Source organism: Chiloscyllium plagiosum, unplaced genomic scaffold (genome assembly GCF_037043375.1).
Source record: "Chiloscyllium plagiosum isolate Xiang-an unplaced genomic scaffold, Cpla_swu_hap1 HiC_scaffold_7, whole genome shotgun sequence".
NCBI lineage: Eukaryota > Metazoa > Chordata > Chondrichthyes > Orectolobiformes > Hemiscylliidae > Chiloscyllium > Chiloscyllium plagiosum.
In genome coordinates, this window is record NW_028270145.1 from 69399006 (window position 1) to 69411864 (window position 12859).

Sequence of the window (12859 nt, forward strand, 5' to 3'; positions counted from 1 at the left end):
TGCTGACAGTATCAAATGCTCTTATTTCTAAGTTTGCCACTGATAAGATAAATTCTAAAACAAACCTGCGTTTACTCTATACACTTGTAGCTATCCTTGACCTACTAGACCAAAAAATGATATGGTGCATGATGCGAACCAGACTTCTTACAGTGCCTATCCAGACTGCACTATATTTGCACATAATTGTGAATTAAACATGATGCAATAATGTCCATTTTTCTGAACTGCTGAAGGAAAAAGTTAGAATGGGATTCTCAACTGGCGGAAGTATTCACTGACATCTTCACCCTCTCCTTGCTATAATCTGAAGTCCTCACCTGCTTTGAGAAGACCACCATCATCCCAGTACCAAAGAAAACATGTAAGATGTTCCTTGATGACTATTGCCCAGTGGCTCTCACCTGCACAATCATGAAATGCTTCAAGAGGCTGGTCACGGCCCACGTCAATTCTAGCCTCCCAGCCTGCTCGATCTCCTGCCATTTGCTGACCCGTGAAATAGATCCAAGGTGGATGCCTCTTCCCTAGCCCTACACTTATCCACAGAACACCTGGCTAACAAGGACACTTACGTCAGGCTCCTACTCATCGATTACGACTCTGCCTTCAACACCATAATCCCTACCAACTAATCTCAAAACTCCAAGACTTAGGTCTCAGCTCTGACCGCTGCAACTGGATCTTCAGCTAACATGATGGCCTGCACTCTGCATACAGCTTCCCGTCCTGAATAGAGCAGTTGCCCATATCAAGCCATTATGCACCCAGATAGTATGCTTTCTACAGTGCATCAGTAAAGGTTGGTGAGGGTCCTTATGGACATGCCAAATTTTCTAAGCATCCTGACCCACAGACTGCAATCAGTGAAGAAAGACAACAGCACCTCCTCTTCCACGATAATCCTCAACACTGGCGCTCTGCCAGAATGTATACACAGCCCCCTACTATATTCCCTGCACACCCTTGACTATGTAGCGACATTTCATACGAGCGCCATCTACAAGTTTGCTGATGACACTGCTGTGGTAGGCTGGATTTCAAACAATGATTAATCAGAATACTGATCATTGACTTCAGGAAGAAAGAAAGAGGGCACTCCTCCATCTATCCTCAACCGAGCTGAGATGAAGAGGGTAGAGACCATCAAGTTCCCAAGAGTGACGATAACCAACAATCTCTCCTGGACCTCCTGTGTTGAGGCAATGATTAAGAAGGCAGAAAAATGCCTCTTCTTCCTCAGGATGCTTAGAAAATTTGGCATGTCCATAAGGACCCTCACCAACCTTTACTGATGCACTGTAGAAAGCATACTATCTGGGTGCATAATGGCTTGATATGCGCAACTGCTCTATTCAGGACGGGAAGCTGTGCGCACAGTGCAGGCCATCACGTAAGCCATACTGACCCTCTGAAAACCATCGCCCCAGACCCACCTCACTACCTATCCATGTAACCTTGCATTTTGCGTGGCCAACCCACCTAACCTTTCATTTGTGGGCGGCACGGTGGCACAGTGGTTAGCACTGCTGCCTCACAGCGCCTGAGACCCGGGTTCAGTTCCCGCCTCAGGCGACTGACTGTGTGGAGTTTGCACGTTCTCCCCGTGTCTGCGTGGGTTTCCTCCGGGTGCTCCGGTTTCCTCCCACAGTCCAAAAAAAAGATGTGCAGGGTCAGGTGAATTGGCCATGCTAAATTGCCCGTAGTGTTAGGTAAGGGGTAAAATGTAGGGGTATGGGTGGGCTTCGCTTCGGCGGGTCGGTGTGGACTTGTTGGGCCGAAGAGCCTGTTTCCACACTGTAATGTAATCTAATCTAATCTAATCTTTCACATCTTTAGACTAGCTTTGTTGGTGGTCGCTAACTTTGAATACTGAACCGTACTTCCACTTTATCCTTCTAAACAGAAAATTTCCCTGCACATCTGATGCTATAACACGTAAAATCTAGCTGTAAACCTGATGTCTTTTTTTTGCTGCCTTTTGGCTATTGTGCTCTGAGCTTGACAGTATATGTTTTATGGAAAATGTAACAGTGGCAGCACAGTTGATGTTTGACCATCTTTGTGATCCATAGCAGCATGTGGTAATGTTTTAGCAGGAAAGGAGCCAGGTGGAAACCCTTAAAGGAAAAGGAAAAGTGAGTACGGGGTATTCTTCAGAATTCAGTATAACAGTTGGATGCTGCACTTAAATTCAGAACAGGATGATGCATCACTGTGTAACGATTGCTGTGATTGGGCCATATTCAAGCTGAGGAATGAGGATTTGGAAATGAAACAGTCACTGGTGAGCAATAGGTTTATGGTCAGGAGTGAGGCAGATTGCAGCTGTACTTAATACATGGAGCAGTATTTAATCATTAGTGATATCCATAGAAAGTCACGTTTCACTCTTCATTTATGAGATCATAAGTCTCTTCAGTGTCATTTTTTTTCAAACTTTATTCCCCTTTCTCAACATTGAGGTTGCTTTTGATGTCCAACTGCATTGCTCCTATATATAATTTTTCTTTGGTGGAATGAGCAGGGTATTACTGTGCTGTTAGGATCTCACATACAAGCACGTGAAATATTATAGGTGCTGGAGATGTGAAATTTGGAAGAAAAAACGTTGGATAACACTCACCAGTTGGAACGAGAGTAAGAGTTAAAATTGTAAGTTTTTGATCAGTTATGAAGGCAGTCATTGAATTAAATGCAAGCATTCCTTCTGTTTCCTCACCAATGCTGCTTGACCAGCTGAGTGTTTCCAATATTTGGATTGAGAATTGTTGCTCAACACCAGCAACAAATTATACATTCATTAAATACATGTTTGCTTGCATCAGAATATTTTATGCAAAAAAATGTGTTTAGTGTCCCTGCAAGTTTTGTAATATGTGACCAGGCCTTAGCAGCAGAAAATTGTCTAGCAATTAGTGAAGAATTGGCCAGTTAGTTGCACTCTGATTTAACAGTCTGTCTCTTGTTATTTAGTTATGTAAAAAGGCATATGTAATACACTAACTATTGTTTCAGTCTTCTTACTTGGTCTGCCAGTTATGTGACAAATTGGTGGATACCGTGATATATGTAAATCATCCATATATTAAAAATGACCGGCTATACGTATTTCAGGCAAAGTTTCTGTGTTTCTGAAAGCAGGGTTTCAGTTATTTTGTAGAAAGCCGTATTCAGATTAAAATGGCAGCAAACTGCTTCTTTGGGATTGAAAGTCTACGGAAATCTGTTAGCAATTGCATAAAACATAAATGACATAGCGTGGTTCAAAATTAAAGTGTTACTGCTTCTTATATACTATCATTCTTTTTCAGTCACTACTAAGTATCCGTGGATCCATCTTTTCTCCAAGACGCAACAGCAGAAGCAGCATCTTCAGTTTTAAAGGACGGACTAAAGATGTAGGGTCAGAAAATGATTTTGCTGATGATGAGCACAGCACTTTTGAAGACAATGAAAGCAGAAGGGGCTCCCTCTTTATTCCACGGAGGCAGGGTGAGCGACGCAGCAGTAACATTAGTCAGACCAGTAGGTCATCCAGGATGCTACCAGTGTTTCCAGTGAATGGGAAGATGCACAGCACAGTGGACTGCAATGGAGTGGTTTCACTTGCCGGTGGTCCTTCAACTCCAACATCACCCATTGGACGACTTCTGCCAGAGGTGATAATAGATAAGCCAGCTACTGATGACAATGTAAGAAAGTTTTAAATAGTTAGATTAGGCGTGATGGACATGTGGTACTGCAGTGATTACAGCATAGGATGCCATTCAGAAATACATAGCTGATCTAGCAAATTATATCCCATATTTATTTTCAAAAGACCTGAAAATAATGGATAGGATAAGTCTCTAACTACAATAAATTAGATTAAAAATTTAATGCATTACTTTTCAGAAATACAGCAAAAAGATTTTGGTTGGTTTTAAATATCCCAGAAACCAATTACAAGTACTTGAACACCATCCACATTGATTTATTTCATTTTCTGTCACTGCAGCTCTCACACCTTTTACATTCCTCTCTAATTCACTATGTGTAATGCCAGTGGGAATCTATTTCCTTTGTACTAGTAAATACTGAAAGATGTTGTCAATCATGACATCAGTTAAATAAAACATATGGCTTTAGCTCACTACTGACCATTCATTCTGAAGTAGGAAATTCAATGAAATCTTTGACTCTGTGCTATATTTCTATGTAGAATTCAATGTCAGAAATGTTTTACTCCTCTCTAACTAAAAATCTAGTGTTCCAGACATGTCTCTTTATGTTCTTTTGTATATCATATGAACAAAATGAACTAATTAACAAATGAATCACCCTTTAAAGGGAAACTGTAAACAAAATCATAACATTGGAGGAAGCTTAAATAATTAAATTTAATAGAGGCCTTGTGGTGTAACAGTAGTGGTCCTTATCTCTGAGCCAGAAATTCCAGATTGCTCTAGATGTCTGTCACAGCATGATTGAGTTGATTTAAAATAACTAAATAATTAATTTAAATTGTCACTGTTGGGCTAAGTCTTTTTTTAAATGTGCCCAAGGTACTCCAATAATCAATGTCCTTCACCTGTGTATCCTTAACCTTTAATAGTACTCGTTCCATTATATTAACATTAATCATTTTTCTTACGAATTACACAATCATTGTTGCCTTGTGTGAACTGTGACCAATAATCTGATGACCTACAAATCACAATTTAATCAATAAAATGATCTTTTGAAAACAGGCATTTTTCACTATTGTTTGCATGTAAATGGTATAACATAGTAACATGAACACAATGCTAGTCCTTGTTTAGTAAACACTGGACTCATCATTCAATTTAAATAGTTCCATGCAAAATTCACAGACCTCTTAGTTAAAGGCAAAAGAAATGCTCTGTCAGCCATGAACAACCTTAAAAAAATATAATCATGAAACTATGTCTCTAAGGATTGACACTCCTTCTACTAGAGTCCCAATGTAACTTTGGAGGGAGTCTGTCCAAAAGACTGCCTGGGAATTAGTTTAGACTTATTAAATCCTACAGTTCCCCTTTCCTGATCACTCAGGCATCTGCCATATTTTTCATGAATGGTTGTTGCATATAACGAACACTTATATCCCAGTCATGGAAAAGGGACTAATATTTGCATTTACATTGGGCCACTGAAGGAAAATGGACATTAATTTTTAAAATTATTTTTGACATTGTTATGCTCTAACTAAACTACGTTAAAATTACTCAACCTATTTAAATCAGAAATCATGTATTTGAAAAGTAATAATCATTTCTGTCTTATAGTTCTCATGTGAATCTAGAACTAGAATGATGCACAAACAAATCCAAAATCAGTGAGAAACTATGCTTGATTTTAATTTATTTATTCATCTTCTGTTGTATATTCAATTTTTATATGTTTCCTTGTATTTTGAGATAATTTTCAAGGTATTTTATTTTAAATTTCTTGAATTCTCTGTAGTGGCACAAGGCATTTGGTTTAGGAAGGTTAGATTATCTAATATCTGGTAAAAATCATTCTCAGATAAACAACTTGGAAAGCAATGCAGGAGAATCACAAAATGTGATTTCAGCATTAATTAGCACTGCAAGCTTGCATCTTCAGTACAGTAGCCTTGTAACGATTTTGGATTCATACATCTGAGGCAGCGTTGGGTTGTATCATACATTGTTCACGAAAACACTGCACCACTACTCTGCCTATACCCAGGTGTTAGTTTCTCAAATACATAGTTAGGTATGCCCAGATCATGTAACTGAAAAATGGCCAACAAAATGTCAGATTGTGCAAAACAATTATACAACAAAAAAAAACATAGACAGCAGTGGCTATATGCTGCATAATTTGTACAGAAAGATACTTTGACTCTCAATTTCTGTACCTACATTTTGTTGATGTAATTGCTTCAAAGCACCAGGATAAAATAGATGAGGATGCAATCTCAAAACTTGTTTATTTTTTGCAAAGGAAATAGTAAACAAAATTAAATACATAGCAAGTGGATATTGATTAGTTGCATATTATTCTTGTAAAGAAAGAGGACAGCATTATTCATACAATATTTAGGCTTTATTTCTGTGGTGTCAAACATCAGTGATTCTGAGAAACTGGGTAAAGATTTTGGTTAGAACTTCGAATCCCTACAGTTTGGAAACAGGCCCTTCGGCCCAGCAAGTCCACACCGGACCGCTGAAGAGTATCCCACCCAGACCCATTACTTATTTCTCAACATTTCCCTTGACTAATGCACCTAACACAATGGGCAATTTAGCATGGCCAAACCACCTAACTTGCACATCTTTGGATTGTGAAAGGAAATCTACGCAGACACGGGAAGAATGTGTAAACTCCACACATAGTTGTCTGAGGTTGGAATTGAGCCCGGGTCCCTGGCTCTGTGAGGCAGAAATGGTAACCACTGAGTTACTGTGCTGCCCATATTGGGGCATTGTAATATTTTTAGGGTTATTTCTGTGAATGATTACCGAATACCTCAATTTAAATAAAATTTGAAAAGAAAATATGGTAAATGCTGCAGATCTGATAGTTTCTGTAGAGAGAAAATCAGGTAATTAACCTTTTAATAGAAGTAGTTCTAATGAAAAGTCATCAATCTGAAAAGTTTACTCCATTTTCTCTCTCCACAAATGCTGCCTCACCTGCTGAATGAATAGTTTCACAGCCTTTTCCTATTGCCACCATCTGCATTACTTTGTTTTTGACTATATTTAATTGTCTACTTAAACTGTGCTTGACATTGTATTTGCCATAATTCTCACCATACCAGCAGACTGGAGATGAAAGGTTCACTGAAGTAATTAGTGTCCCATATATACTCTTTTTAACAGGGCTCATTAATGACTATAGAACAGATATCCACATACATACTTTGCATTTCAGACCCCAGTTGTCTGCTGGAATTGTGCAAACTCATGCATAAAATAGCAAGAAAAATAATCATCTGTAACTGATCTTATTCTCATTGCTGGTGTCAGCAGCATAGAAGTAGGTGTCAGCAGCATAGAAGTAGAAGTCAGCTGAGAGCTCAGCATTTTCATCGACTTCACTCTTTCAAACTGAACAACTCCTTTCCCTCTATAAATCTCCGACATTGTGTGAGAGATGGAAGATTAAATCTGGTGCTATATGTCTTTGTTCTGCAGCTGAAAGGTTAACAATGATGCAAGTATTAACATTGCCACTTTAGCATAAATGTCAAGTTCAGAATCTTTCCAATACATAAATGCTAAAGATTCCAATTGATAGTGTAGTGCAAGGGAAATGTACAATGAATTTGCAATTTTTAAAAATAGTTTTTATTCTCACACTTTTCAGAAGAGGTTTCTTAGGAAAAATGTGGAAGTGAATGGGTTGAGATAAGACTGAATAATTGAGGTTTATATTGTCTACAGGGCACTAATACGGAAACAGATCTTAAGAAGAGGCGATCAGGATCTCATCAATTTTCTATGGATTTTCTGGAAGATCCTATGCAGAGACAGAGAGCATTAAGTGTGGCCAGTATTCTCACGAATACTATGGAAGGTCTGTATCTTTGTAAAACAGCAGTCTGGTTGAGACAAAATCAAAAGATAATGTATATTTTCTAGTTTCTACATTTGGACATATCAAATTGCGAGGGTGTTTCATTGAAAAAAACATGTGTTGATGAAGAAGCTTTGGGGGTGCTTGTGTTGAACTGGGGTGTACAAAGTTAAAAATCACACAACACAGGTTAAAGTGCAACAGGTTTATTTGGAAGCACTAGCTTTTGGAGCATTGCTCCTTCATCAGCTGGTTGCCTTCTGATGAAGGAGGAGCAGTCTGAAAGCTAATGCTTCCAAATAAACCTGCTGGACTATAACCAGGTATTGTGTGATTTTATCAGTGAAGAAGCTTTGCTGATTTAGTTTCATTAATTTAAATGGATGAAAAGTCAGGTGGTAACTTGGCAAGTTTTCTGATTTTCCTGTAGGCATTGTGCTTGTAGTAGGAGGAGATGTAAGGGGAGGTAATGAAGAAGTGGGGATGATGGCTGACTGGTATTATTACTGGATGTTAATCTAGAGACCCAGGTAATGTTAGATGATAGAATTTGAAGTCAGTAAAAAATCTGGCATAAGAGCCTAATGATGACCGTGAAACCATTGTTGATTGTTGGAAAAACCCATCTAATTCATTAGCATTCTTTAGGGAAGGAAACTGCCATTCCTAGCCTACATGTAACTCTAGACCCACAACAACATGGTTGACTTTTAACTACCCTCTGGGCAATTAGGGATGCGTAATAAATGAGATCCCTAGCCAATGATGTCCAAATCTGTGAATGAATAGAAGAAAAATTCAAATATACCGAGACTTAGCCACAGAAACATTTGTCCCATTTTGGTGGAGCTACTTTCAATTCGATTCTCAAGGAATTTTGATGATTTTGTTGCCTTCACACTGTTTTGCCTGTACTTAAGAAGGAATTTTGCAGTTGGAAAATGACATGGGATGAAATACGCTGATGTGGTGCTGGTTCCTATTTTCTGAGGCGAATAGATAAAATTCCTGGTGGATCTTCCTCTCACTTTTAAGCAGATTATCCTGTATTATGCATAAAAAATAATATCTGTAACATCACTGGCATGCCAAAATAGTACACTGCCCTATCCATTAATACTATTACTTTTGTCCTGCCCACAAATCGTAACTGCTTAAAAAAAAAATCTGAGCTGGCTTTTCAAACGCAAATTAAAAAGTTCCACACCTTCTATCTATGCTTGTACTACTTATGGGTATTGATTCCTGCTATTCTGCACAAGTTCATAATGTACTGAGAAGTCTTGTTGCTTTGTAAGTAGCGCCTGCCTCTGAGTCAGAAACAGCTCCAAGATAAAGTCTAACTTCTGACAAAGAAAGGTGCCGTCAGAATACAGTAATACAAATTGAGTATCAATAGGTAAAATCTTTCCAATTTGGGCTAACAACAGAGCAGTAGAAGTGAGAGAGATTGTTGCTCAGCCATGTGATGGAAAGAAATTGGAGCTTCATCACAATGTCTAGGTTCATGTTACAAAGTGTATGTAAAAGCATGTGTTGCCGTAACAGCTTAACTCCATGTCGGCAGTTTGGCTAAATTGGCTGGATGGCTGGTATGGATCAGATTAGGGCCAACTGGGTTTGATCCCTGTCCTGGCTGGGATAGCTTGAGGACCTGTCTCTTTCTCTTACTTGTGATCACAGTTTTGGTGTTTGCTGTGGTTCAAACCTGCCTTCAGGCAGAAAATTCAAGAAGAAGAAGAGAATTTGTTATAGCAGGCTCTGGGTTAGAACATAGAACATTACAGTGCAGTACGTGCCCTTCAGCCCTTGATGTTGTGCCAACCTGTGGAACCAATCCGAAGCCCATTTCTGCTACACTATTCCATTTTCATCCATATGTTTGTCCAATGATCATGTAAATGCCCTTAACATTGGCCAATTTACTACTGTTGAAGGCAGGGCATTCAACGCTCCATACTACTCAATGAGTAAAGAAACCACTACGGACACCTATCCTATATGTATAATCACCATCCAAGGAAAAAGACTCTCACTGCCCACCCTATCTAACCCTCTGATAATCTTATTTGTCTCAATTAAGTCACCTCTCAACCTACTTCTCTCGAACGAAAGTAGCCTCAAGTCCCTCAGCCTTTCCTCATAAGACCTTCCCTCCATACCAGGCAACATCCTAGTAAATCTCCTCTGCACCCTTTCCAAAGCTTCCATATCCTTCCTATAACGCAGTGACCAGAATTGTATGCAATACTTCAAGTGCGGCCACACCAGAGCTTTTTACAGCTGCAACTCAGTCCCTCTACCAATAAAAGCTAACACACCGTATGTCATCTTAACAACCCTGTCAACCTGGGTGGCAACTTTCACAGATCTATATACCTGGACACCAAGATCTCTCTGCTCATCTGCACTACCAAGAATCTTACCAGTAGCCCATTACCTTTTATTCTTGTTGCTCCTTCCAAAGTGAATAACGTCACACTTTTCTGCATTAAACACAGTTTTTCACCTCTCAGACCAGTTCTGCAGCTTATCTATGTCCCTCTGTAACCTAAAACATCCTTTGTCACTATTTACAACTCTACCAACCATAGTGCCATCCGCAAATTTACAAACCCGTCCTTCCACACCCTCATCCAGGTCATTTATAAAAATGACAAGCGGCAGTGGCCCCAAAACAGATCCTTGCAGTATACCACTAGTAACGGAGCTCCAGAATAAACATTTCCCATCAACTACCATCCTCTGTCATCATTCAGCTAGCCAATTTCTGATCCAACCATTAAATCACCCTCAATCCCGTGCCTCTGTATTTTGTGCAATAGCCAACTGTGGGTAACTTTATCAAATGCCTCACTGAAATCCATATACACCATATCAACCACTTTACCCTCATCCACCTGTTTGGTCACCTTCTCAAAGAATTCAGTAAGGTTTGTGAGGCATGACCCACCCTTCGTAAAACTGTGTTGACTAACACTTCCTTCTTGTGAATGCCAATCCTGTCTAGTCTAGTAGTCTGTATCTCTGTATTCCCCTCAACAATATTATCTTTTTCCAGTGTAAAAACTGACGAAAAATATTCATGTAGTGCTTCTCCTATCTTTTCAAACTCCGTGCACAACCTCGCACTACTGTCTTTGATTGGCCCTAATCTTACTCTAGTCATTCTTTTATTCTTAGGCAAAAATGAGTACTGTAGGTGCTGGAGATTAGAGTCAAGAGTGTGGTGCTGGAAAAGCATAGCAGGTCAGGTAGGATCCGAGAAGCAGGAAAATCGACGGTTCTGGCAAAAGCCCTTCATCAGGATTCTTTTATTCCTGATATGCCCATAGAAGGCTTTAGGGTTTTCCTTTGTAAGTACATCAGGAATAGAAAGCTTTAGGGTTTTCCTTGATTCTATCCGCCAATGACTTCTCATGTCCCCTCTTGGCTCTTCTTAGCTGTCTCTTTCGGTCTTTCCTGGCTAGTTTGTAACTCTCAAGCATCCTAACTAAGCCTTCACGTCTCATCCTAACATAAGCCCTCTTCACAAGAGATTCAACTTCTTTAGTAAACCATGGCTGTCTCACTCAACCACTTCCGCCTGCCTGAACAGGTACATACTTACCAAGGACACGCAGTAGCTGTTCCTTGAACAAGTTTCAATTGTGCCCATCCCCTGCAGTTTCCTTCCCCATGCTAAATATTGCCTAATCACATTATAATTGCCTTTCCCCAGCTATAACTCTTGCCCTGTGGTATATATCTGTCCCTTTCCATGGCTAAAGTAAACATAACCGAATGCGGTCACTATCACCAAAGTGCTCACCTATCTCCAAATCTAACACCGAGCTGGGTTCACTACACAGCATCAAAACCAATGTGGCCTTGCCTCTTGTTGGCCTGTCTAAATACTGTGTCAGGAAACCCTCCGCACACATTGGACAAAAACTGACCCATCTAAAGTACTTGGACTATAGTATTTCCAGTCAATATTTGGAAAACTTTTCATTGTGCCTTGGTACACGTGACAATAAATTCAACTCAATTCAATTCAATTCAAATCCCCCATAATAACTACCCTGTTACATGTGCTCCTATCCAGAATCATCTTTGCTATCCTTTCCCCTACATCTCTGGAACTATTCTGAGGCCAATAGAAAACTCCCAACAGGGTGACCTCTCCTTTCCTGGTTCTAACCTCAGCCCATACTACCTCAGTAGACAAAACTTCAAATGTCCTTTCTGCCACTGTAATAATGTCCTTGACTAACAATGCCACACCTCCTCCTCTTTTAACATCTTCTCTGTTCTTACTAAAACATCTAAATCCTGGACCCTGTGACAACCATTATATGCCATCTTCCTGCTTGTCAGTGCACGCTTGCGACCTTGAAGCCTTATTTCTGACCTCTCCACTCTCACCTCCTGGATACTGGAACTACAATTTAGGTTCCCTTTCCCTGCTGATTTAGTTTAAACCCTCCCAAAGTGCATTAGCAAATTTCCCCCCAGGATCTTGGTACTCCTCTAGTTCAGGTGCAGACCATCCTTTTGTGGAGGTCTCACCTACCCCAGAATGGTCCCCAATTATCTAGGTATCTGAATCCCTCCCTCCTGCACCATCCCTGTAGCTACATGTTCAACTGTTCTCTCTCCTTCTTCCTCACCTCGCTAGCATGTGACATGGGTAACAAACCAGAGATAACAACTCTGTATGTTCCAGCTCTAAGCTTCCAGCACCTTGAATTTCTGCCTTAAATCCCATTCCTTTTCCTACCTATGTTGTTGGTGCCCGTGTGGAGCCTGATTTTGAGCTGCTCCCCCTCCCCCTTATGGACCCCATAAACACGATCAGAGACATTATGCACCCTGACACTTAGGAGGCAACACACCAACTGCAAGTCTCTCTCATTTTCATTCTCCTATCTATCCCCCTAATTGTGGAGTCCCCAATGACCAATGTTCTGCTCATCTTCCCCTCTTCCCTTCTGAGTAACAAGGGCAGACTCTGTGACAGAGACCTGTACCCCATGGCTTACCCCTGGTAAGTCATCCTCTCCAACAGTATCCAAACCGGTATCCTTGTTATTGTGGAGAATGGCCACAGGAGTTCCCTGCACTACCTGCCAGTTCCCATTCCGTCCCCTGACTGTAACTCATTTGCCTTTTTCTTGTACCTGAGGTGTGACTACCTCCCTGTAACTCCTCTCAATAACCCCCTCTGCCTCCCGAATGATCCGAAGTTGCTCCAGCTCCGGTTCCCTAACTTGGTTTTCGAGGAGCTGGAGTTGGTTGCACTTCCCGCAGATGAAGTCAGTAG

At 40.3% G+C, this 12859-nt stretch overlaps 1 protein-coding gene across 4 annotated transcripts in view; it reads left to right on the top strand.

Moving 5' to 3' along the window:
- scn1laa (sodium channel, voltage-gated, type I-like, alpha) overlaps positions 1 to 12859 on the top strand; it is a 198119-nt gene that overhangs the window by 63271 nt on the left and 121989 nt on the right. For 3 of the 4 annotated variants that reach the window (XM_087989105.1, XM_087989107.1, XM_087989106.1), the window contains exons 12-13: positions 3315 to 3695; positions 7422 to 7554. In XM_087989105.1, coding sequence (XP_087845231.1) covers positions 3315 to 3695; positions 7422 to 7554 — 514 coding nt within the window. The remainder of the gene's footprint in view (positions 1 to 3314; positions 3696 to 7421; positions 7555 to 12859) is intronic. The other variant, XM_087989108.1, reaches the window with a different exon arrangement.